Source organism: Heterocephalus glaber, unplaced genomic scaffold (genome assembly GCF_053883595.1).
Source record: "Heterocephalus glaber isolate CG9 unplaced genomic scaffold, H.glaber_assembly_v1.0 deba00001444, whole genome shotgun sequence".
NCBI lineage: Eukaryota > Metazoa > Chordata > Mammalia > Rodentia > Bathyergidae > Heterocephalus > Heterocephalus glaber.
In genome coordinates, this window is record NW_028258297.1 from 309,053 (window position 1) to 336,184 (window position 27,132).

General features: G+C 38.9%; 1 protein-coding gene and 1 non-coding gene across 2 annotated transcripts in view; both read left to right on the forward strand.

Moving 5' to 3' along the window:
• Nucleotides 1-27,132, forward strand: part of Syce3 (synaptonemal complex central element protein 3) — a 30,951-nt gene that overhangs the window by 2,553 nt on the left and 1,266 nt on the right. Inside the window, exon 2 of the mRNA XM_004845291.3 lies at nucleotides 11,863-11,965. Coding sequence (XP_004845348.1) covers nucleotides 11,863-11,965 — 103 coding nt within the window. The remainder of the gene's footprint in view (nucleotides 1-11,862; nucleotides 11,966-27,132) is intronic.
• LOC147827430 (U6 spliceosomal RNA) lies at nucleotides 15,346-15,452 on the forward strand. Its single transcript, XR_015452390.1, has one exon. It is a non-coding gene; the product is annotated as a U6 spliceosomal RNA (small nuclear RNA).

Below are 27,132 nucleotides of genomic sequence, written 5' to 3' on the forward strand. Positions count from 1 at the left end.
TCAGTCCTTATTTCCACTCTTGGTTTCTCACATTAGAGAAATAATGCGGTATTTAAACATGTGTGTCTGATTTATTTCACTTAGGGGTATAATCTCAAGGTCCATCATTCAACTATAAATGTCTGAAGCTCATACTTCTTTATGGCAGAGTAGTACTCCATTGTGTTAAAACACACACACACACACACATATCTTGGTCTGGGGATGTAGCTTAGTGGCACCACACCTGCCTGGCAAGCACAAGGTCCTGAGTTCCATTCCTGGTGCTAAAAAACGAAACAAAACAAAACAAAAAACTCCACATCTTGTTTATCTACTCTTCAGTTAATGAGCATTTGGGTTGTTTCCAAGATTTGGCTATTACAAACTATGTGGTATAAACATGGGTGTGTAGATATTGCTGTGGTATGAGACTTTAAATTCTCTTGGGAAGATACCAAGAAGAGATATAGCTGGGTCAAATGGAACCTCCAGTTTAAGTTTTTTGAGAAATCTCCACACTGATTTCCACAGTGGTTGGACCATTCTGTACTCCCACCAACAGTGGAGAAGGGTTCCTTTTTCCTCACAGCCCCACCAGCATATGTTACTGGTTGATTTCTTGAAAGCAGCCATTTCTTCTAGAGTGAGATGAAATCTCAGTGTTGTTTTAATTTGCATATCACGAATGACCAAAAATGTTGAACATTTTTTCATATATTTACTTGACATTTCTAATTCTTCATCTGAGAAGTATCTTTTTATTTCAGATGCCCAATTTTGGATTGGGTCTTTAAATTTGGGGGCTCTAATTTTTTTCCCCATTCAGTTTATTGGTACATTTTAGGTATACAATACAGTTACATTCATCATTGGGATATTGTACCATTACATGAGTCTCTTGGTTCTTACTTTTTTCCCCCTTCCCTTGCCCTCCCTTCACCCCTCCACCCTTCCCTATTTGCAAAGACCTTGTTTCCATTTTTTTCCTCTTCTCATATTTTTTCCTTTCCCTTTTTTCCCTTCCCCTACCCCTCCCAATTCCCCTGCTCTTTTAGACCTTTTCTTCCTGTTACACAATATCAGTTATACATTTTTTAAATTACAATATTAAGATCTAGGAGACATTACCACAGATTTTACAGAATTTAAAAGGATATAGAAAGCATATTACAAAAATCTGTTTTGAAATAAATTTGACAACTTCTAAGAAATAACTTGGAAGACAAATTAATGAAACTAACTCTGGAGGAAATATAAAATTTGAATAGCACCTATAAAAGAAATTATATTCCGAGCTTGAAAACCTACCTATATGACAACAGCAGGCTCATAAACATTTTAACTGATAAATTATATCAAACAATTAAAGCAGAAAAAAGAAGGAACACTTCTCTCCTCATTTCAGGAACTCAACATTGTGCTAATCCTAAAACTGGATAAAGATAATAGAAGAAAAAAGTATGAACATAGATATGCTTACTCTTCATCTGTCCATTAGACTTTGAAACATAGGTCTAAACCAAAATAGTCTGGCAATAAAATGACACAACTAGGATAGGATTGGCACGGCAGAAGCAAAATCTTTATATGTAGATGAAATGATCATCTACAGAGAAAATACTAAGAAATCTCTAGGAGCCCCTAGAACTTGTACTTGAATTTAGCAGGATTAGAAAACACAAGGTATATATAAAAATTCAGGTCTGTGTATACTTGCTATAAATGAAGAATTGGATGTTGAAATTTAAAAGTTATGTAGAAGTACAAAGGACCTAGAAAAGTTAAAAACAAAAACAAAAACAAAACCAGTGTTGGAAGACGTTTAGTACCTAATTTTAACACTTCTTCTAAAGCTACAGTAATCAAGGCAGTGTTGGTGTAAGGAAAGACATATAGATCATTGGAATAAAACAGAGAATCTAGAAATAGAACCACACATATATGGTCCACTGAGTTTTAAAAGATTATTTAACATTAGCATTTTATAGAATATAAACTCAATTCAAGAGCTGAGGAAGAGATAGTGTTTTCAGCAAATGGCACTAGAACACCTGGTATCTGTATATAAAAAATTAACCTCAACCCTTTTTTTCCATACATGAAAATAACTTGAAGGGATCTATGAACCTAAATAAGAAAGCCTAAAAGTATAAAACTTTAAGAAGAAATTATAAGGGAAAATGTTTATAAATTCAAGGTAGGCAAGAACTACCTAGGATACAACCAGCATGGTGTATAAAAAGAAAATGATAAATGAGATTCCATCAAAATTTAGAACTTTAAATGACATCATTAAAATGAAAAGTAGTCCTTAAACAGACCATATTTACAATGCATATAACCTATGAGCAGAATATATAAAGAATTCTTAGAGCTCATTAATAGACAACCCAATTAAAATGTAGACATAAGAAGATGATAAATACCCAGTATAGCACAAGGAATGGTGTACAACTCTAGAATCAGAAAAATACTAATCGGTACAATAATAAGATTGAATTATACACTCATTGGGGAGATGAAGTTAAAAGTTTTAAAAGCCTTGTCATGACTTTTGTTGGATTCTCCCCCTTTGCGTTTAATTTGTCACGCCCAGTGGATTCATTCTGCTGGGTTTCCTGGGGTTGTGATCCTCATTGTCTTTTCCTAGGGTATTGTCTAAAATATTTTGGAGTGCCGGTTTGGTATTCATGAAATTCCTAAGGTGCTCTTTATCATGAAAGTATCTTATTTCTCCATCAATTTTGAAAGATAGTTTTGCAGGGTACATCAGTCTGGGTTGGAGGCTGTTTTCCTTTAGGGCTTGAAATACATCACTCCAAGCTCTTCTTGCCTTGAGGGTTTGCATTGAGAAGTCTGCTGTGATTCTGATGGGCTTTCCCTTGTATGTGATTTGTTTCTTTTCTCTCACTGCTTGTAGAATTTTGTTCTTCTGTTGGATTTCTGAAATCCTAACTATTATATGCCTATGTGTAGATTTTTTTTTGATTAAGGCTAGCTGGAGTCCTATATGCCTCACTAATCTGTATGTCAAGTTCTTTTCCCCTCCTTGGGAAGTTTTCTGCCATCACTTCTGTGAAGAGTTTTTTTATGTCATCTGCATTCTTTCCTCTTTCTTCATTGACTCCAATCAGTCTTATGTTATTCTTCTTTGCATCATCTAGCAGCTGCTGGACTGATTTCTCGTGTTCCCTTACAATTTTAAAGCAATTTTTCTTTTCCACCTCACTAATTGCAATCTTATCTTCTATATCTGAAATTCTATCCTCACATTGGTTCATTCTGCTGCTCAGACTTTTGATGGAGTTTTTCATCTCCTGGAAATCTGTTTGCATCTGTTTTATGGATTCCATTTGTTTCCTATGTTGGGATTCCATCATGTTCCTCAGATCCTCTATTTTTTTTATCTGTGTCCTCTCTAGATTTATTAATCATGTCTTGCACCATGAGCAAAATCTTTGCTGTTATCTGAGTAATTATTTCTGATTTCATTTTTCCCAGATCCTCTTTTGTTGCCAGTTCAGAGAGTCCAGGTGGTTGAGTATCAGATTGTTCCATCTCGTTTCCCTTTGGGGTTGCTGTAGGTGATCTGGAACTCTGTTTTTGAGGCTTGTTTATGTGTCTTCTCATTTCCATGGCGGGGGGTGCTTCTGGCTCCCACACGGCTCACCTTCTCTGCCCTAGGAGCTTGGGATGGCCGCAGAGGAGCTTCCTTCCGGGTGCTGGGACCAGCTGAGCTTCACTGCCCTAGGAGCCTGGGATGGAGGCGGGGAGCTTCCTTCTGGGTGCTGGGACCGGCTGAGCTTCCAAAAACCCACATTTTCTTTATCCAGTCTCCAGCTGATGGGCAATTGGGCTGCTTCCAAGGGTTAGCTATTACAAACCGTGCTGCTATGAACCTGGGTGCACATATATCACTGTGGTATGATTCTTTTAATTGTTTGGGGAAGATACCTATCAAGGGAATAACTGGGTGAAATGCTACTTCCAGTCCTAGTTCTTTGAGGTATCTCCATACTGATTTCCACAGTGGTTGCACCAGTCGACACTCCCACCAACAGTGGAGCAGGGTTCCTCTTTCCCCACAGCCCCTCCAGCATTTGTTATTGGTTGATTTCAGGATAGTAGCCATTCTTTCTGGGGTGAGGTGGAATCTCAGTGTTGTTTTCATTTGCATCTCTCAAATGACCAGTGATGTTGAACATTTTTTCATATGTTTATTTGCTATTTTAACTTCTTTGTCTGAGAAATGTCTGTTCATTTCAGATGCCCATTTTTGGACTGGGTCTTTAAATTTGGGAGGTCTGATTTTTTTAAGTTCTTTATAGATTCTAGATAGTAGACCTTTGTCTGAGGAACAGCAGGTGAACATTTTTTTCCTACATTGTGGATTGTCTCTTCACTCTGTTGGTGGTTTCTCTTGCTGTGCAGAAGCCTTTTAATAAGAAGAGATCCCACTTGTTGATTGTTTGTGCTAGTTCACAAACAACTGAGGTTTTGTTCATAAAATCTTTTCCTACCCCAATGTCTTCAAGAGTTCTACCTAACCTTTGTTCCAGCCAGTTCAGTGTTTCTGTTTTAATATTTAGGTATTTAATACATTTGGATTTTAGTTTAGTGCATGGTGAGAGATATAGGCCTAGTTTTAATCTTTGGCAAGTTGAAACCCAATTTTTCCAGCACCATTTGTTAAAGAGGCTATCTTTCCTCCAGTGAGGGTGTTTGGCTCCTTTGTCAAAGATGAGGTGGCAGAGTGTGTCTGGAGTTGTTTCTGCATCTTCTAATCTGTTCCACTGGTCCTCAGGTCTTTTCCTTTGCCAGTACCATGCTGTTTTTTTAAGTACCATGCTGTTTTTATCACAGTAGCTTTGTAGTATAGTTTCAAGTTGGGGGTTGTAATACCCCCTGCCATGTCTCTGTTACCTAGAATTGCTTTTGCTATTCTTCACCTAGGCTGTTCACTGCACCCTAGATTCATAATTCCACTTGGATATCAGCTAATACTATTGACTCTATTTTCATGACATATCCAGAGTCTAGTCTGTTTTCATTACCTCTACTTTTAACCTTCTGGTCCAAACCCCATCACCCTTACTTGGAGTTTTGCAGCAGTCTCCTCATTGGTCTCTCTGTTCACTTTCTCCATTCTTATTATAGTCTCAATACTATATCCAGAGGAATCCTTTTAAATCATTATTCAAATCATGCCCCCTCTGTCAAATCCCTCCAGTGTCATCCCATTTGAGAATGAAAGCCAGAGTCCTACATAAACCATCCTCTCCAGTTTCTCTATCTCGTTTCCTAACATCCTGCCCTCTACTCTCCTCTGGTTTGCTCAGCTTTCTTGCTCTTCTGCAGCCACACCAAACACACTTTGTCTCAAGATCTTTCTTTTTGCCCTCCCTCTACACAGAACTCTTCCCCAAGATATCTATAGGGCCCACATGCTAATGTCCCTATCCAGCATATATGGAGTGGCTCCTCCCACTCCATTTACCTCCCACCCTGCCTAATTTTCTCCATAGCACTTACCGTCACCTGATTATATATTTATACATTTATTGCCTTGTCTCCCCTGACCAGAATATAAACTTCATAAGGGCAAGGATCATTATCTGTTTTATTCACTGATAGAATCCTAGCTCCTCAAAAAGTGCCTAACATTCAACAGGTATTTGTTGACTACAGAAGTTAATAAGCCGCTTCCTTCTCTCTTTTACTATCTACACTAGCTACACTTCTTGAGTCTCTAACTGCTTATCAGTGTGTTTTATGGGCTTGTTTCCTTCTGCTTTTTAAATGTCGACTTTTTCACGGTTCCTTCCTACTCTTCTATTCCTTCAGACACTCATTGTGAATGGTTTCATCTCTTCCCATAATTCTTTGTGAGGCAGGGTCTCGCTATGTTGCCTTGTCTGTCCTGGAACTCCCAATCTCAAACCATCTGCCTCACCCTCCTGAATAGCTTGGACTATAAGTGTGTACCTCCATACCCAGTTCTTCCCATAATTCAAACCATTATCTTATCTTTGTTTTTAGTCTATCCTCTCTCCTGGGCTCTAATCCTGTATTTCACCTACTTGTTGAATAGCTCACATACCACGGGCACCAAATGTTCCAGTTCCCCCAAATTTAACTTATGAGCGTCCCTATCCCATCCCCTCACTCTCATTCTTTGTCTTCTTTTGCTCTATCCATCTTGATGTCAAGCTCAGAATCATTCTATTGTGGGCCGGGGATTTAGCTCAGTGGTTTTGCTGCCTGCTGCACAAGCGCAAGGATCTGAGTTCGATCCCCAGTACCAAAAAAAAAAAAAAAAAAATTATTCTATTGTATTGCCAGAGGAAATTGTAACAGTACCTCGTGCTGACAAACTATGTTGCTATAGCCAGACAGGTCTAGATTTGAATCCAGCTTTGCCACTTTTTAGTTGTATGACTTGTTAGATTGTTTGACTTCTGCAATCTTTGGGATTCCTCATCTGTACAATGGAGACAATAATAGTACTTGCAACATTGTGAGGGTGAAATCAATTTTTGTTTACAATTTACACACTTCATGACACAGATTAAGCATGAATGTGTTAGCTTTTATATTATTGGAATCATATCTCTTACCTTCTAATTTTAGTAAAATATTTCCTGAAAACTGCTCTGTCTGAAACTGGTGTTTCATATAAAGTCATGCCAACTATTTAATCTGATTAATTTTGATTCCTATTAAATGCCAAACTGTGTGTATCTCTAGTACAATCCAAAAAGGATCTGTCCTTTCCATTTTAAAGAAGAGGAAACTGAGGTTTAAAGAGATTGAATAATTTTTCAAGGTCTTACCGCCAGTAGCTGGCAGAACTGATTTTTCAGCCCGGGCTTTCTGGGTACAAAGAACCTCTCTCTAGTTGCTTACGGCATTTTAAATATCTGCTTATTCATGTGTTCATCAAGAATTTATTGAGCACCAATAGTTTGATGTGTGAGACCACAGACTAGAGCCAGACTGACAGGACTCAGTTCTCAGCTCTGTGTGCATTTGCTGTCTGGATGTGGACACCTTAGTTAATTCTCTGAATCTTGTTTTCCTCATCTGTAAATTAGCATAATACAATACTTCCCTTATAGGTTTATTATAAAGATTGAAATGCTTAGAGTTCTAGTGTCTGGCTAGAAGTAGGTACAGAAGCTGTGGGAAGGTAAAAGAGATGTAGACTGATATTCAGAGCTGCCTGGTGGGAAATACAAGAAAAAACTTCTAGAGGTGATCCTTGACCTGAGTCTTAAAAAACAAGAGAGAGGGAGACAGGACATTTCATAAAGCAGAGTAAAGATATATATTACACAATGGAAGGAAAACGGAACATATTTTTAGAGTTTTCCAATACCATGGCTGAAAGGGCTACTTTACATGAGATTTTGGGTTAAAATTGAACAAAGCTATTTGGATGAATGGCTATTGCTCCTCAAAGAATCTTTCTTTACAAGTTTCTTCTCAGCAAACTGATTTCTTGATAGAAAAGACAGTATGCTTTTATTGAGTTTTTAGTTCCAAGCTTCTATAATACTGTTTGGTGCATAGCATACATCCAAATTTACCGCCTCCCCCCCTAAAAAAATAGCTAGTATGACTGAAGTATAGGGTCTATAGAGGGCATGGCTTGATATTGATCAATATGAGTTTTGGTTTCTTTAAAGGCATTTTTAAGCAGAGGAGACTGTTTACTTCAGTTTTTTACATTAATTTTTATTAAAGGTTACTAATTTAAAAATTCAGCTCTTTCTTAAGCATTGTTTAGTTTACAAATCTTATTCTAAGCCTAGCAAATTTTAGTAATAACTTTTAAGAAGGTTTTTTTGTTCCAATTACAAACAAATTTATTTAATTAAAGCTTAATATATTCTATTTCTTAAGCCAGGTATGGCATTGCATCCCTGTAGCCTCAGCTACTTGGGAGTCTGGGCTCACTTGAGCCCAGAAGTTTGAGACCAACTTAGGGAACATAGCAAGATGTGTGTGTGTGTGTGTGTGTGTGTGTGTTTACCACTGAGCTACATCCCCAACCCTTTTTTAAATTTTGAGATAGGGTCTCCCTAAGTTGCCTGGGCTGGGCTTGCCTTAGCCTCCTGAGTAGCTAGAATTACAGATGTGAACCACTGTACCCAGATTTCTTTAAGTACGTCAATGTTGAACAATAAACCTTGCTACTTTTCTAAATAATTCTTATAAATATTATATCAAGGACTGAGTATATAGTTTCATGATAGAACATTTGCCAAGCATACATAGGGGCCCTGGCTTCAATCCCCAGCACCACAAAAAATAATCATGTCCAACTTTTAAATACATGAACCTTGAGTTTTCTTAAATAAATGTCCTAAAACTATATATAAAGATTTTGGCTTAAAATTACAACCCATAAGCAATTACACTTGGAGGGAGGTACTGAACCCAGGACCTTCACACTGAGCTACATCTCCAGCCCTTTTGAATTTTGAGACAGAGTCTTGCTAAAGTGCTAAGTTACCCAAGCTAACCTCAAACTTGTGATCCTTGTGTCATCCTCCCAGAGTGCTAGGATTACAGGCACCAAATGGCAAAACTGACCTGTTACTCTAACAGGCCAAATTCTCTTAAATATGCAAATGAATAAAATACCAACTATTCAGCTGGGCATGGTGGTACATGCCTGCAATTCCAGCACTCTAAGCTGCTCAGGGCCTTTGCTCTTACTGTGTCCTGGCGTGTGCTTTCTTCAGTGACTGACGTGGCTCTTCCCTCACTTCCCCACAGATCTTTAGTTAAAATCACTTCAGCAAATTGTTCTCACCTACTTAGCAATCTCACCTCCTACTACTTTTCTCCTGGGCATCTTTCTCTGCTTTCTTTGTTCTCAAAACATCACAAGGCTACTTCAACCTTTTCTTGAGCCATTTCTTCTGCCTAGACTCTTTCCCCTAGATCTTCACATTATCAACATTTTTGTCATAATTAGTTCAAATGTCATTTCATGGGACTAAGGGAGTGGCTCAGAGGCAGAATGGTTGCCTAACATGCACAGGGTTTGAGTTCAGTACTCACTCTGTCCAGTAGTATTTGCAGAGCCCACGGTAGGTGTTCAGTAAATGAATAATCAAAGGTGGATGATAAAATGGACTGTAATGAAAGCTGTAACCTTGGAGATAAGAAGGAGGATGCTGACAAGAAAGACTTTAAAGAAGTGGGCCTGACTGTGAACTTCACAAGGGCAGAGTTTTATTTATAAATACCACCCAAACATTGGCCCTTCTTACCCACAGATGCCTAAATGCTGGTTCCATGAAGAGGTGAAATTAGCGAGTTTCAATGACCCCATAGATATGGAGGATAAAAGAGGAATGGGCCATTGCATTTCCGGCTCAGCCTACTGTGTGAATATTCCAATGGTGCCGTCCATTGGGTTATAGGAGGGAGGAAGATGAGCAGATTTGCAGGAGGCAATAGAGAATAATTTATCTTGGGATGTTGAGTTTGAAATGCTTAAGGGATATCCCAAAGGAAGAGTGTAGTAGGCAGGTGGATGTGCAGACCTAGGATTCTGGAGCAAGATATGAATCCTCAGCACAGACAGAATGGTGATTCTATGGGCAAAGACCACATCACCACTGAGAGGGTAACACAGAGAGAGAGAGCTGAGAGGGTCATCTCTGACATTTCCAAGCCAGCAGAGGAGGGCCCGGGAAGGAGAAGTATCTACAGACAGACAGACAGGTGGTCAGAGCTTGGGTCAGAACAGAACTAAAACACTAGGAGAAAAGAGCCAACTGCCACATGCTACAGAGAGGTTAAGTACAGCAAGAAGGACACAAGGTACTCCGGGTTCCAGTTACGGCTCCGGTGAGAGGAGTTTCGGTGGGAGGTGAAGAGAAACGACAGGTAGGTGGGGATTAGGAACTGTAAGGTTGGCAAAAATGTGAGACCTGGCTGAGAAAGGAAAGAGAGGAAGTGGCCATAGGACAGAGGGCCAAGCCAGCTGTTCCAGACATTTTTTTCCTCCCATCATCCACTCTCTGCCCCCTTTCCTACCCACTGCCTGTACCCACCACTTGCTCTTAGAAAACTATTTCCAGATTACTAAAAAAAAGTAAGGCCAGCAGGAAGAATAGAGGTCTCCAATGAAGAATGACTCCATACCCACAGAAGTAGCACATTCATTTACAGATCTCAAAATCTCACACCTCCCTGTACCTTAAGTCACCAGATCTCCCTCTCAGATCTGCGAAAAGGTGCCCTCCTCCTCATAATCTTCACCTTTAACAAGGAAGATAGCAGGAGGGGTAAGACCAGAATCTTTTAGAATCAGGATGCTACAATAGTCACTCATTCATTTCTTTATTCAGCCAACAGTATTGAGCGCTTGCTCAACAGCTCAGTAGCTTACTCCTAACCCTGAGCTGGGAATAGTTCTTTGGAAAGACAGCCCCAGTTCTTCAGGGACCTCAGACTAGTTGAGAAGGTAGACGGGTCCAGAGTCACACCCCCAGCTGAGATACCATGATGGGAGAAGACTGGGAGCCCCAGGAGATCCCGGTGGAGGCCTCTAACTGCAGCAAGGCCAGGGAGCCTTCCCCACATAACTACATGCACAGTGAGAACAAAGTACCATATCTGGGGCCCATCCCTCCTTATTTTATGGTCACCTGGTTCTTTCCTTCATCTTCATGAGGTTATAAATTCCCTGACAGCCCCTATAGCTTTATTAATCTATTTTTCTTTCATCATACCAGGAACTTATAAATAGGTGAGCATCAAATATTAGTGAAGTTAATGAATGTATATTAGTAAAGATCAAGAGAAGATCTAGAGTGATTTAATTAGACTTCAGTATTTTAAATAACAATGGGTGTGGTTTATTGAATATTTATTATGGTAGGTATTGTGTTGAGCAGTATATAATTTATATTATTTCATCTTCACAGAAACCTTATTTATAAGACATAGGTGTATTAACAATCTTTTTGTTATACATTACAAAAACTATATTGTTGAAAATATGCGAAGGGCTGGGGATGTAGCTCAGTGGCAGAGAACTTGCCTAGCATGTGTAAGGCCCTGGGTTCAGTCCCCAGTACTTCAAGACAAATTGGTCAACCAAGGTAACACAGCTAATATGGGGGGGGAGGCCAAGATTTGAGTCCACATAATCCTTCTCCAGAGCTAAGGCTCAGTCTCTGTGTGACATTACAAGAGAGCCCTTCAAGAAAGCCCTTCTGGAAAGTTAAATTGATAATAACTTTTTTAAAAATCTGCAAATTTGAGCCTTGTTTCATATTTTTTAAGTTAAGCTAGTCCCACTCAAGGTTCTTGTACCATCATACATGTATTATATTAATACTGTGTATCTATCTACTATGACATCTATCATGTTCTGCTTTTTCATTTGTTCTGTGTATGACTTATTCCCATATTACACTGGATATCCTTTAGATGCAATGACTTTATCTTCATAACAAATCAGTACAACAGCCTGCATTTTAGTAGATACTCAGTACACTTTTGCCAAAATAAATGTACTATTGTGTCACCATTATGGCAAAGTTTTTTTTCACTTTTGACCAATAAAAATGTTTTCCACTTTAATCATTCTATCCCTCAACTGTGCTTGAAGAGGTGTTTGTACATCAAGGATCAGAAAGGGGGTCACAACAACTACTCTGTGTAAAATACTATATTGGGCCATCTCTCTTTACATGTTCTCATTTAACCTTTATAATAGCCATATGGAGTGAGAGGTATTGTCCAAGTCTAAGAGGTGAGAGAATTTTTTGAAGGATCACTCAGGTGTACACTATAGAGTTGGTGTTAAAATGTCAGTACGTTTCATGGCAAGTCTTTCTGTGCACCACATAGATGGCTGACCCTGGGGAAAGAAACTATGACAACATGCTGAGAATGCTGTCAGACCTGAATAAGGACTTGGAAAAGCTATTGGAAGAGATGGAAAAAATATCAGGTAGGATATTTTTCCAGACAGAATGGCTTCCCCCTCTTTCCAATAGTACAAATATTCCCTAAACTTCTGAGCTGATGTCAAGTATCTTCTAATAAGGCCTTCCCTCACCTCCTTTTAACTTTTGTGGCAGGTAACTCATATACCACAAAATTTGATACTTACCACTGAATTGCCTTGAATTATCTTCTGCGTATTCACCTCTTGTTTCTGCAATTGGACTGTTTTCTTCTTGAGGGCAGAAATAATGACGTGCAATTGGCACAGTCCCAGACAGTAGTTCCCATGCTCAGCAAATGACAGTCACAGGTGAGAATGGCAACTGTGAACAGAACTGGAACATTCTTTCCATAAATCACTGAAATAGAAGTGGTTCAAAGTAATAGTGCTAAGATTAGAGGTATTGAAAGGGGAGGTCAGGCTCACTGGAAAAAGCAATAGGATTGAGCAAATTTCTCCATTTTTGGAAAGGAATGCTAGTTTTTGGTGCTATTCAACATGTTTCCAGCTCAGCAGTGGTACCAACACCACTTCTTTCATTTTTTTTTTTTTTTTGGTACCTGAGATCGAACTTGGGACCTTGCACTTATGAGGCAGGAGGTAGCACCACTGAGCTAAATCCCCAGCCCTCATTTTTTTTTATTAATTCAGAATAAGTATAATTCTTACAGTTTATGAGTCCAAGTTTTGCTAGAGAAAATAATATTGTAAAACAAAGTTTAGAAGGCATGTATATTTTACTCATATGAAAACAAACTGATATTATTCATGTGTAACTAATCTTCATTCATTGTAGCAGCCTCTATAAAATTCCTACTTATGTATGTTTGCAGAATTTGCCTGGGTATTTGAAGGTTTTATTTTTAAAACTACATTTTTCAAAAATGTTGATAATTTGCTGAGCATGGTGACACACCTGTTATCCCAGCACTCGGGAGGCTGAGGCAGTAGGATCAGTGAGAGTTCAAGGCCAGCCTGAGCTACATAGTGAGTTCAAAACCAGCCTGAACTACATAGTGAGACCCTGTCTCAAAAAAAATAGTTTGATAATTCATCTCCACTATAAACTATATAACTCCTTCAACCCAATTATATGTTTCCTTATTTGACAGCAGCTACTGAGTGTCTTCCATGTGTCATTCTAGGAATGTAAAGCTGAATATAGAATTTCTTTCTTAGACTCGGGTGGAGGCCAGAACCAGACATCAAGATGCTAGCTATAATTTAAATATATATATTAAAATCAAAACCTTTTCATTTGGCAAATGGTAATAATGTTTTACAATGAGAGTGAGTGCTGAAGAGGAGCAGAAGAGGAGCAGCTGGTGCCTGGGAAAGTCAGTGAGCTTGGTGGCATCAGGGTTAGGGAAGAAATGGGACTGGGTTGTAGGGTGGAGATGAAGGACAGGAACTGCACCAGAAGATGACATGGACAGGCAGCACCAGATTGGCACTGAGGTGACAGGCCATAGAAGAGGCTGGAAAAGTGAGAGGCGCCTTCAGTGCCAGGCTAAGGACGTTTACCTTACTCATCTAGGTGACAGGGAGCTGCTCCAAGTTTTCAAACATTTGCACCTTAGAAAAATGTCTCTGAAAAAAAATGTCTCTGAAGAGAGTGAGAGATGCTTTGGAGAGAGAAAACCAGGGGCAGAAACACAAACTAGGAAGCTTTTGTAGAATTGACGGCTCAAAGGAATTAACCTGAATCTAGGCTTGACACCAACCATAAGAAGGGAATGTCAGGTTTCCGTGATAGAATCTTTTCTTGATTTGTATGAAGTCTTCATGTATTAAGGCTGTGAAGCCTTTCTTAACTTTGTAGTAAACATTTTCCCCAGTTATTTCCCTTTCAATTTTGTTTATGAGACTCTGATGAACAGAAACCTTACCCAGTAAAAATCTATCAATAGTTCCCTTTCTAGTTTATTCTCATTACTTTGATGCTTATAAAGCCTTTTCCTAAATCGAGACCAGTGAAATATTCACCTATATTGTTCCCTACTTCCTCTGTGGGCTCATTTGTTTGGCCTTCAGAATGAGCTACATTCCCAACCCTTTTTTATTTTTACCTTTTTAAAAAAATTTTTGAGACGGGGGCCCAGGATTTAGCTCAGTAGCACTGTGCCTGCCTTGCAAGCACAAGGTCCTGAGTTTGATCCCCGATACAATAAAAAAATTTTGAGACAGGGTTTCCCTAAGCCACTAAATTGCCCGAGATGGACTCAAACTTGTCATCTTCCCGCCTCAGCCTCCCACAGTGCTAGGGTTACAGCCAGGCGCTACCATGCCCAGCTCTGTGTTTCTTTTTGCCATTTAATTCTAGTCCATCTTGTGTGCCAAAGGATCTAGGCTAGACTATAGTATTGTATTTTTCTAGAAATCTACTAGAGATTCTCTTTTTGGGAAAGAATTCATTTCAACAATAATTAAGGTAACAGTTAAGTAAGGTATTGAGTAACAACAGTTAAGATAGTTTATATTACAAAGGCAGTAGTGTTATAAAAATAGCTTCTTAGGTCAGGAATAAAGTTGACTGGTGTTATAGCTATGTAGACTCATTGGACAGTTTTTTTAAGTTTAAGTCTTCTAAGTAAGTTTAAAGTTATCAGACACAGGTAAGTATTGTATTTAAGCAGGTACATGTCTTGGCTTTTGTACTTTCTTTCTCACAGTAATAAAACAAGCTTAGCCCATTCCCACTTGGCCCAAATGAGGCATGTGGTGTGCACAATTCCGTACCCTCCATCAGTGCTTCCCCACATCAGAGTCCTTGAACTCATGCCAGGTCTATTTCCTATTTATTTATTTATTTTTATTATTATTTCTTTTTGAGACAGGTTCTCTGTATGCATTCTAGGCTGGCTTTAACTCTGTGTAGCCAGGCTGACCTCGAACTTACAGAAGTTGTCCTGCCTCAGTTCCCTGAGTGCTGGGATTACTGGCATGCACCACAATGCCTGACTGATTATTTACCTTTTAATAGATTCTTTCCTTAGTTTTAGTTTCATGTGTTTTCCTCTTTTTATAATTCTGCTTTTTTTTTTTTTTTTGGTACTGGTGATCGAACTCAGGTCCTTGCGCTTGCGCAGCAGGGGGTGAAACCGCTGAGCTAAATCCCCGGCCCTATAATTCTACTTTTGTATAAATATTTTGCATAAATTGTCTAATTTGGGACCGGGGATTTAGCTCAGTGGTTTTAGTGGATTTAGCTCAAGCACAAGGACCCAAGTTCAATCCCTGCTACCAAAAAAAAAAAAAAAAAGAAAAAGTTGTTAAATTTTGGGCTGGGGATTTAGCTCAGTGGTTCTGTCGCCTGCCTCGCAAGCGCAAGGTCCCAAGTTTGATCCCCGGTACCAAAAAAATAAAAATGAAAAATGTCCTTAGTGCTCCCTTCAGCAGCACATATACTAAAATTGGAAGGATACAGAGAAGATTAGCATGGCCCCTGCACAAGGATGACATGCAAATTCATGAAGCGTTCCATATTTTTAGGGTTTATATTCAATAAACATGGAACTGCAAAAGAAAAAAAAATGTTCTTAACAATGTACCAGCTGCTGAACGTATGTTATCAACATATAGACAGCAACAGATTAAATAATAAATAGCTCCTGTAAGAGCGCTCCAAAATTGAGAACGTTTATAGGGAAACATTAACAAAACTGATAATTCTTTAGTTACTGTTATTCAGTATCTAATAATCATCAAAAACATTTATTCAGCATTTACCAATTGCTGGATAACATTCTAAATACTGCCAGGGATTTAGCTCAGTGGTGCCACTGCCTGCCCTGCAAGCACAAGGACCCCAGTTTGATCCCCAGTACCAAAAACAAAAAACAAAAACTAAATAATATATAAATTAGTTTATTTAATCTTCCCAACAATGCTGTAAGGTATATGGACTTTTATTATCCCTACTTCACAAATGAGAAAACTGAGACATAGTTTTTAGCTATTCTACTATTTCTGTTATCAAGCTTCAAGATACTACAATTATATTCTGTAATCTATAATTCCTACAATTGTTAAACGAGAGTGGCTGTGCACACCTGTAATCACAGCACTCAGGAGGCTGAGGCAGGAGGATCACCACAAGTTTTAGGCCAGCCTGGGTTACATAGTGAGTTAAAGGCCAGCCTGAACTACATAGCAAGACCTTGTCTTAAAACAAAACAAAACATGTTGAGACAAACATTCTGTACTCAAAAAGATCAAATATTTAAATTTAGTAACTCTGGCTATCTATGAGCTCCTTGGTTTCATAAACTCTTGAGAATGTTTGTCTATGGTTACAACTCTATAGCAGTGGTTAGGTATGTAATTACTCCTTTATGACTCAGAAGATGCTTTCAGAATTTAGTGGTACTGTGGAATAGCATGCGGCCTGCCTCTGTTTCTTCTTCAGAAAATAACTTTTTCTGCCTTAAGCTTCTTTGTCCTTGAAGTTCTATAGTTTTACCAGATTGATTAATATTCTGAAACACCTTTCCTGGGATATATCAGGACTCCAGAGAAGTAGATTTGAGTATTTTTGAAGAACTTTTTTATTTACTGTATCATTTAATACTATTTATTCAAATTTTTACAGAAATTCCAATTATCCATTTTATGTATCTCTTTTTTGTCATATCTTCTTTATCATCATGTCTGTAATCACTTTTATTTCTTTGTTCTTTTTCATTTTGTGTGGTTTTTCTCAAGATTGTCTCTCTAGTTTCTGATTGTACTGTTCCATGATAATTTGTTCACTTATTCTCTACCTCAGATATAGAGACTTGATATTAACATACCCCACAGTTTATGGTGTCATGACCATTTGTCCAAGGAAGGGCTCTTTTCAGTTTAATTCTTTATTTGTCCCTTCTAGACCCCATAGTTTATTCTCTTTCCCTCTCTCCACTCGTAGGAAAAATCCCAATGTACTTAAAAATACCTTTTGTGTGTACATTTTTTTTTTAGATAAAATCTTGCTATGTAGTTCAGGCTGGCCTTGAACTCACACCAGTTCTCCTGTCTTAGGCCCCTGAGTGCTCAGATTACAAGTGTGCACCATCATGCCCAGCATTGTGTGTACTTTTTAAATAAAATGTATATTGCTCTTTTATGTACATATATTCTTAATTTGTGTAGTGTTGCATTATATGTCTCATACTATTTATTTTTTAAATTCAGAACCACATATGTCAGCTTCTTCCAAGACACTTTATGTACATCTAATCTATTGCTTTTAGGTGCTGCAAGTAGGCCATGTGTATATTGTTCATGGCCAAGGTAGGCAAGGCCACATGGGTGATAATATTGAAGTTCAGGCTCATCTGTAACCCTAACCTGTCGGCAGTAAAAATTCCCAAAAAAAGGGTCCACAGGGCAGGAAAGCATCTTAGTATGTGACTATGTTTTCCATATTCTAACTTTTTTTTTTTTGGTACTGGGGATTGAACTTGGGACCTTGCGCTTGTGAGGCAGGCAGCGGCACCACTGAGCTAAGTCTCTGGCCCCTATATATAGTGTTCTTGCTTGTTATTGTATTTTTAGTTGCCTTTATTGAGATATAATTTATATACAATAAATAAGCCCACTTTAAGTGTCCAGTGCACTGACTTTTGCCAAATGTATGAAGTATGATAAAAATATACAGTGAATGTTTAAATTTTAAAATTTATTACAATAGAAGACCCATAGTCATTTCCCTCAGACTTCTGCACCCCCACACACACTTCAAGCATGCTTATCCCATCATTCTTGCCACTTTCTAAAGCAGTTCTAGAATTCCTCATTTGTGAGTGTCTTTATAAGTTGTGATAAAAAAAATATGGTGAATGCTGCTGTCGAGTGCCATCCAACAGAAAGGCAGGCTAAGGCCAGGTATGTAGCTCAAGGTGCCGTTCCTGCCTGGCAAACACAAGGTCCTGAGTTTAATTTCCAGTATCGGGAAAAAAAAGCAAAGCGAAGCGAAGCAGGCTACTAAAGATATTACAGAGTGACCTTAGTCACCAGATCTGACTCCACGTGACTTCTGACAAAGTAAAAAGACCATGAAATGTAAATGTTTTGAATTAATTCAGGGCATTGAGGCAGCCATGACAGCACAACTAAAGATATTCACCAAAGATTGCCTGGACTTCTTCAGGAAGCACATCCTTAGTGACCTAATTTTTTTCCACTAGTCCCCACCTCCTAAAAGTTCTACCACCTCCTAACAGTATCACAGGCTGAAAAACAAGCCTTTAACACATGCACCTTTGGGGAACACTTCAGATCCAAACTATAGCAACTGGAGAGTTGATATACCTGACTTAGTTGTAGTGAAGATTTATTATTGGTCTTGTTGCTGAAAGCAAACTGCTTATGTGATGACCTTTACTAACAGGTATAGAGAAAAAAGCATTTGCTAGATCCACAGCTGCATACCAGGTATCAGGGATTGCATTCATTTATTCAAGCAACAAAAACACATCTAGAATAATAACCACAACTGGAATCCCTTTTGACTCAGTTTATGACAATCTACTATGATTCTCCAAGATCTGTACTCTGCACTGGTCAAATAGGTGAGTTGAATAGTGATATGGTAGGAATTAACCTGTACTCTTTTTAAGTCCTTCATGCTGGTAATAATTTATACATGTTCTCTAAGAATGCAAGGTTGCTTTTAGTTTACTGCTTTTATAGCTAGAGGCAGTCCTACTTGGCCTTTCTTACCATAATAGCCCTCACTTCACGGATCAGGGAACTAATATAGGGATTCTCCCAGATCCTGAAAGAGTACAGCTATTTCAGTTATGCACTCTGAAATTGGGGAAATAACCACAGAATGAGTTCAGAGGCCCACCCAGTCTACTATGAGACAGACCTCAGCTAGAACTCCATTGATCTCCTGAACTCTGTAAGCCCCTACTCCAACAGGTGGACCACAGTGATATTCTGGATCTCCACGAATTAGTGTCAGTTCAGAGCCAATCTCCAGTAATCCTCAAGAGGTCTGATAATTTTCATTTTGCAGGGTATGGCTGATACTGACCATGACTTAGCAGAGAGCAGCAACCCAGGGAAATAACCATAAGAAACCCCACTGATTGTAAAAGCAAAGATGTTTGGCGGTAAAAGAGAAGGATAGCAGCATTAGAGGCACAGAAAGAACTAGAGAGTTGCCATCCAAGGCAAGAGAAAGTTTCAGGAAGAGATGAGAATCAATAAGTTCCTTGGTTTTGGAAATATAGGAGGGATTTGGTGATTTGGAGAGAGCTATTTAGCGAGGGCAAAAGACATGCACTGGGGAGCAAACAAACGTGCACTTCTAATATTGTGATTGTTAAGGACCCGACAGGACCCTTCTGGCCCTCATCCACAAACCCTAGATAGAACAGCCTTTGAGGCATCAATCCTACAAGAAGTAAGAGTTCTCTAAAGATTCCTATATACCCACAGCCCAGAATAAACAGATAAATATAATTGACAAGGTCTTTGCTAGCCTATATTATGCCTCTACATGAATTAGAAAAAAACTGCTTTTCCTAGGTGGATGATTAAAAATTATCCCTTTCTAGAATGAATTAGAAAAAGCTACACTCTATGGCCAACTACAGCCTTCTCATAGCTTGATGAGAAGAGCTTTTTTGGATTTTAATCCCTGCTCACCCTATTTGGCTGAGAGCCTTTGTACAAGGCCTAACCCTAACCCTCACATTTGAACCCATCAGTCTAGTGAGCTGAGCCTGGCATAGCCAGGTACACCCCCCAGTGCCTGCAGGAGCTGGGGCTTCAATGGTGAGATGCGAAAGGGAGTTTCCTAGCGCAGGAGACAAAGACCCAGAGCCAACACAACCAATAGAGTCAGAGCCAGAGCAGCAGGAGCAGACCTTTTTTGTGGTGGAATATTGTGAGTTTGCTAGTTCTACAATACAAAGGACTAGGGAATGTGGAGCTTTAACAGCAGAAATTTATGTTCTCACTGTTCTGGAGGCTAGTAGTCTGAGAACACCTGTTGGCAGGATTGGTTTCTTTTGAGGCCTCTCCTCTTGTTTGCAGATGTCCATCTCCTCTCTGTGCCCTCTCATGGCCATCTTTCTGTTCTTGTATGTATCCTAATTTCCAGTTCTTATAAGAACTGATTTAGTCACTTTCCCATCATTGGACATGATACCTGACACCCATAATTTAAAGAAGGAAAAGTTTATTTTGGTTTATGCTTTCAGTCCATGATTGGCTGGCAGAAAGGGGATGGCAGACAGGCATGGTGGAGGGACAAGTGTTCAATCTATGGCTCAGTCAATGACCCTTCCCCAGGTCATGCCCCCAATGACCTGCCCCTTCTAACCAGGCCCCACCCCCTAAAAGCACATTCCCCTCCAAACTGATGAGGATAGTACCTCCATGGTCCACTTAAAAGCCCTGTCTCTGAACACATGAGCCTTTGGGGGATATTCTATGTTTATCTCTGAGTTGCCAAAGTTTTTTTTGTTTTGTTTTTTGTTTTGTTTGTTGGTTTGGTACCGGGGATCGAACTTGGGTCTTTGTGCTTGCGAGGCAGGTGATGGAACCACTGAGCTAAATCCCCGGCCCCTGGCTATATTTCTCATGAGGTTACAGTGAAGATACCAGGCATGCACTTGACTGAGGACTGGAGAATCTGATTCCAAAATCATATAGCTGTTGGCTTTCTGTGTGGCTTCTCCATAGAGCTGGTCATAGCTTCACTCAGAGCAAATTCCAGAAATGGCATAACATTACTTCTGTCATGTTGTACTGGTCACATGGATCAACTGTGGTACAATATGAGAGAAAACTTCACAAAGGTGTGCCTACCAAAAGGTAATAACTACTGAAGTCAACTTGGAGGCTAGCTTACACATCTAAAACACAACTGGTTGGAAATAATAGTTTAGCAAACTGGGTATTTATAAGATCAATAGACAAAAGTTAATTGCATTTTTATATGTCAGGAGCAAAGCATTAGAATGCATTTTTTAGCTTGGCATGGTGGTACACATCTGAAACCCCAACTACTCAGAGGCTGAGGCAGGCTAATGGTGAGTTCTAGGCCAAGCTGAGCAACTTATTGAGACCCTATCTCAAAGGAAAAAGAAAAAGAGCTGGAGGTATAGCTCAGCACAGACTCTAGGTTCAACACCTAGAACCTCAAAAAAAATTCCATTAGAATTATTATGGAATGTGACAACTTGATTCTAAAACATTTATGAGAAACCTAAGAGTTAAAAATAATTAAGATATGAGCTGAGTGGGTCCCAGCACCCAGAAGGAATCTCCCCCGCCGCCATCCCAAGCTCCTAGGGCAGAGAAGGTGAGCCACGCAGGTGCCAGAAGCACCCCACCCCCCGCCCCGTGGAAATGAGAAGACACGTAAACAAGCCTCAAAAACAGAGTTCCAGATCACCTACAGCAACCCCAAAGGGAAACGAGATGGAACAATCTGATACTCAACCACCTGGACTCTCTGAACTGGCAACAAAAGAGGATCTGGGAAAAATGAAATCAGAAATAATTACTCAGATAACAACAAAGATTGTGCTCATGGTGCAAGACATGATTAATAAGTCTAGAGAGGACACAGATAAAAAAAATAGAGGATCTGAGGAACATGATGGAATCCCAACATAGGAAACAAATGGAATCCATAAAACAGATCCAAACAGATTTCCAGGAGATGAAAAACTCCATTGAAAGTCAGCGCAGCAGAATGAACCAATGTGAGGATAGAATTTCAGATATAGAAGAAAAGATTGCAATTAGTGAGGAGGAAAAGAAAAATTGCTTTAAAATTGCAAAGGAACACGAGAAATCAATCCAGCAGCTGCTAGACGATGCAAAGAAGAACAACATAAGACTGATTGGAGTCAATGAAGAAAGAGGAGAGAGTGCAGATGACATAAAAAAACTGTTCGCAGAGGTGATGGCAGAAAACTTCCCAAGGAGGAGAAAAGAACTTGACATACAGACAAGTGAGGCATATAGGACTCCAGCTAGCCTTGATCAAAAAAATCTACACATAGGCATATAATAGTTAGGATTCCAGAAATCTAACAGAAGAACAAAATTCTACAAGCAGTGAGAGAAAAGAAACAAATCACACACAAAGGAAAGCCCATCAGAATCACAGCAGACTTCTCAGTGCAAACCCTCAAGGCAAGAAGAGCTTGGAGTGATGTATTTCAAGCCCTAAAGGAAAACAGCCTCCAACCCAGATTGATGTACCCTGCAAAACTATCATTCAAAATTGATGGAGAAATAAGATACTTTCATGATAAAGAGCACCTCAGGAACTTCATGAATACCAAATCAGCACTCCAAAAAATGTTAGACAATATCCTAGGAACAGACATTGAGGATCACAACCCCAGGAAGCCCAGCAGAATGAATCCGTTGGATGTGACAAATTAAACACAAAGGGGGAGAATCCAACAAAAAGAAAAAGTCACGACAAGGCTTTAAAAACTTTTAACTTCATCTCCCTAATGAGTATATAATTCAATCTTGTTATTGTACTGATTAGTATTTTTCTGATTCTAGTGTTGCACACCTTTCCTTGTGCTGTACTGGCTATTTATCATCTTGTGTCTACTTTTTAATTGGGTTGTCTATTAATGCGCTGTAAGAGTTCTTTATATATGCTGGTCATAGGTTATATACATTGTAAATATGGTCTGTTTAAGGACTACTTTTTTTTTCATTTTAATGATGTCATTTAAAGTTCTAAATTTTGATGGAATCTCATTTATCAGTTTTTTTCTTTTTTACATCATGTCTTTTGTATCCTAGGTAGTTCTTGCCTACCCTGAATTCATAAACATTTTCCCTTATAATTTCTTCTTAAAGTTTTATACTTTTAGGCTTTCATATTTAGGTTCATAGATCCCTTCAAGTTATTTTCATGTATGGAAATAAAGGATTGAGATTTATTTTTTATATATGGATACCAGGTGTTCTAGTGCCATTTGCTGAAAACACTATCTCTTCCTCAGCTCTTGAATTGAGTTTATATTCTATAAAATGCTAATGTTAAATAATCTTTCAAAACTCAGTGGACCATATATGTGTGGTTCTATTTCTAGATTCTCTGTCTTATTCCAATGATCTATATGTCTTTCCTTACACCAACACTCCCTTGATTACTGTAGATTTAGAAGAAGTGTTAAAATTAGGTACTAAACGTCTTCCAACACTGGTTTTGTTTTTGTTTTTGTTTTTAACTTTTCTAGATCCTTTGTACTCCTACATAACATTTAAATTTCAACATCCAATTCTTCATTTATAGCAAGTATACACAGACCTGAATTTTTATATATACCTTGTGTTTTCTAATCCTGCTAAATTCAAATACAAATTCTAGGGGCTCCTAGAGATTTCTTAGTATTTTCTCTGTAGATGATCATTTCATCTACATATAAAGATTTTGCTTATGCCGTGCCAATCCTATCCTAGTTGTGTCATTTTATTGCCAGACTATTTTGGTGGGGACTAGGTTTCAAAGTTTAATGGACAGATAAAGAGTAAGCATATCTGCCCTTGTTCCCCACCTTAAGGAGAAAGCATTGTATCTTCTCCATTCATGTAAGGCGTTCTCGCTGGAAGTATGGAGTACATGTCTTTAATCTGTTGAGAAGGTTCTGTTCTACTTCTAGTCTCCTGCTAGCTTTTACTACCAACAGCTGTAGAATTTAGTCTGATACTTTTTCTCCAACTAGTGACAGGATCATCTGGCTTTTTCCTTTCCTCTGTTAAAACGATGACTTTTGGGGGTGGATCTTCCAACGCTGAAACAACACTGCCATCCCTGTAACAAAACCACTTTCTACATACTGCCAGATCTGACTTCTAATAGTTGGTTTTGTTAAACAAATTTCCATCTATATTCATACTTTTTTCTTCTATTATCTTTATCCAGTTTTAGGATTAGCACAATGTTGAGTTCCTAAAATGAAGGGAGAAGTGTTCCTTCTTTTTTCTGCTTTAATTGTTTGATATAATTTATCAGTTAAAATGTTTATGAGCCTGCTGTTGTCATATAGGTAGGTTTTCAAGCTCGGAATATACTTTCTTTAATAGGTGCTATTCAAATTTTATATTTCCTCCAGAGTTAGTTTCATTAATTTGTCTTCCAAGTTACTTCTTAGAAGTTGTCAAATTTATTTCAAAATAGATTTTTGTAATATGCTTTCTATATCCTTTTAAATTCTGTAAAATCTGTGGTCATGTCTCCTAGATCTTGATATTGTAATTTAAAAATGTATAATTGATATTGTGTAACAGGAAGAAAAGGTCTAAAGGAGCAGGGGAAGTGGGAGGGGTAGGGGAAAGGAAAGAAGGGAAAAGAAAAAATATGAGAAAAGGAAAAAAATGGAAACAAAGTCTTTGCAAATAGGGAAGGGTGGAGGGGGTGAAGGGAGGGCAGGGGAAGGGGAAAAAAATAAGAACCAAGATACTCATGTAATGGTACAAGATCCCAATGATGACTGTAACTGTATTGTATACCTAAAATGTACCAATAAACTTAATGGGGAAAAAAAAGACATTAAAAAAAGATTAATTTTATTTAAAAAATAATAATAATTTAGATACTTCAGCAAAAGCAGGCAAGTAAAGGATTTGTCCTACAATTAATAAGATTTATTATAGAGCTATATAATTACATAATGCTACATATATAGCTATATATTATAAAGTTAATAATTAGCTATAAAGCTATACAAATAAAATGGTTTGTGTTGGCATAGTAATAGACAAGCTGAACAACAAAATACAGAAGCAACAAAGCACAGAAACACACACGTTATTATATATTTATATATACAAAATAAGACTCCTCTCACCACATTTCTGTATCACAACATATTCTGCTCAGCTCCTTCCCAGCACCTTTCATAGTCTGCCACTGACTTTTATGTTAATTATTTGTCTCCACCCTTTGCAGCGAGTGTAGACACTGGAGGTATCTACCTCACACAGGTTGTCCTCCCCAGAGTGCCCTAGCAAATACTACCACAAAGTGGTATTCAGCAGACATTTAAAGAATAATGAAAAACCCTAAGTATATATATTTCTGGAGGATTTTAGGAAGGTGTTGAGTCCTTCCTACTCTATATATTCTAAACTTTTTATGCACTTGATGCAGTATTTTGGTGTCTTCTCAAATTGACTTTCTGAACTATGCATACATGGCATGCTACCAGCTTTCTTTACCAGTGATCCTAACCACAGGGCTGCAGGACCATTTTGTATTTATAGTAGGGAAGTCAAGCTGGGAGGGTAGTACATACTCATAATCCCAGCTGCTTGGAGAGCTGAGGCAGGAGGCTCACTTGAGCCCAGGAGTTTGAGGCCAGCCTAGGTAACATAGCAAGAGCCCATCTCTAAATAAATAGGGATGTTGTCACAGTCATTTTCAACTACCATACATTCCTTTCATAAACACTTATTGGAAATTTTTCCCTTAGGATACAAGTGTTTTAAACAATGGATTTGCTTCACTTTTGTGAATACTGAATCTTTTAATTGGGTATGCTTCCTTCCCTTCTTTGGCCTAGGAAATTTCTGTGGAGGGCTGTATGAGATTTATTTCTGAAAGCTGCTTGTTTCCCTGACTTTAACTTCTTACTCACCCTAACTCTTTGCCCTGAGTGCCTCCATTAGTTATTTTATAGTAAAAATTGCTTTCTTTTTGAGCAAAAAAAGCTAAATATCCAATTTCATTGCTCACTAGTTCTGCCTTCCACAAACCACTCAAACATGAATACAATTCGGCCAATTTCTTTGCCCTTTTATGACAAGGATCACCTTTCCTCCAGCTTCTGCTAACTTACTCCTCATTTCCTTCTGAGACCTCATCAGAATGTCAGAATGAGGAAATCTGCATTTCCACAAGTATTCTATTAATGATCATATTTTCTAAGAGATGGAGCTTTCTTTCTAAATTTCTTTTTTCTGAGTTCTTACCAGAATTACCTTTAAAGCTCCATTCATAGCAATACCAGCTTCTAGCATGGACTTCAAAACTCTTGCAGCTCGTACCCAGGACCCAACTCCCAAGCCACCCACATTATCAAGTGTTTGTTATAGCAACACCCCCTTCTTGGTATTAATTTGTCTTATCATTTGGGGCTGCTAAAACAAATTGCCACAGACAAGGTGGCTTAAAAAAACATTTTATTGGGCCAGGGATTTAGTTCAGTGGTTCCACCGCCTGCCTCGCAAGTCCAAGGTCCCAAGTTTGATCCCCGGTACCAAAAAAAAAAAAATTTTTTTTGTTCACAGTCCTGGAGGCCAGGAAGTCCAAGATCAAGATGCCAGCAGATCTGGTGTCTGGTGAGAAGTCTCTTCCTACTTTACAGGCAGCCTCCTCAAATAGCCAAGAGCAAGCTCTCCTGTCTCTTTCATAAGGGCACCGATCCCATTTGCATTTGCAAAGGCTCCATCTTCATGACTACTCATCTCCCAGAGGCTCGCCTCCTCATACCTTTACCTGGAAGGTTAGATTGCAGCATATGAATGGAGGAGAGGGGTGGACACAAACTTTCCATCCCTAACCTGTGTGCTAGGCATATCATATGTGCCACTCATCTCTTCACGGCAAGCTATGAAATCAGTAAGTAACCTCCACTTTGCAGATGAGAAGACTAAGGTTAGCAAGTTTAAGTCTTTGTTCAAGGTTTTGTGGCTGGCAAGTGGAGAGCTGGGAAGCAAATCTCTTGTTCCCAGGTCCATGTGTCACCCACTGTCTAAAAGGGTGTTCGTGCCAGGCATAGTAACACGCACCTGTAATCCCAGCACTCAGGAGGCTGAGGCAGGAAGATTGCCACAAGTCAGAGCCAAACTGGGCTACATAATGAGTTCAAGGCCAGCCTGGACTTCCTAGTGAGACCTGTCTCAAAAAACAAAAGAAGGGCCAGTGGTACCACCACCTGCCTGGCAAGCACAAGGTCCTGAGTTCAATCCCCGGTAACAAAAAAATAAGAGAGAGAGAAAGAAAGAAAAGTGTGATATGTAGACTCCCTACTCAAGAATGATCCAGAGTGCTTATTAGGATATGAGTTCCCAGGCACCATCCCCAATATGCTAGACAAGAACAATTATAGGTCTGGGGAGGGAGCAGCAGTCTACAACATTATAGTAAGTGTTCCAAGTACCACTCATGCTTCCAAAAGTTCAGGAAT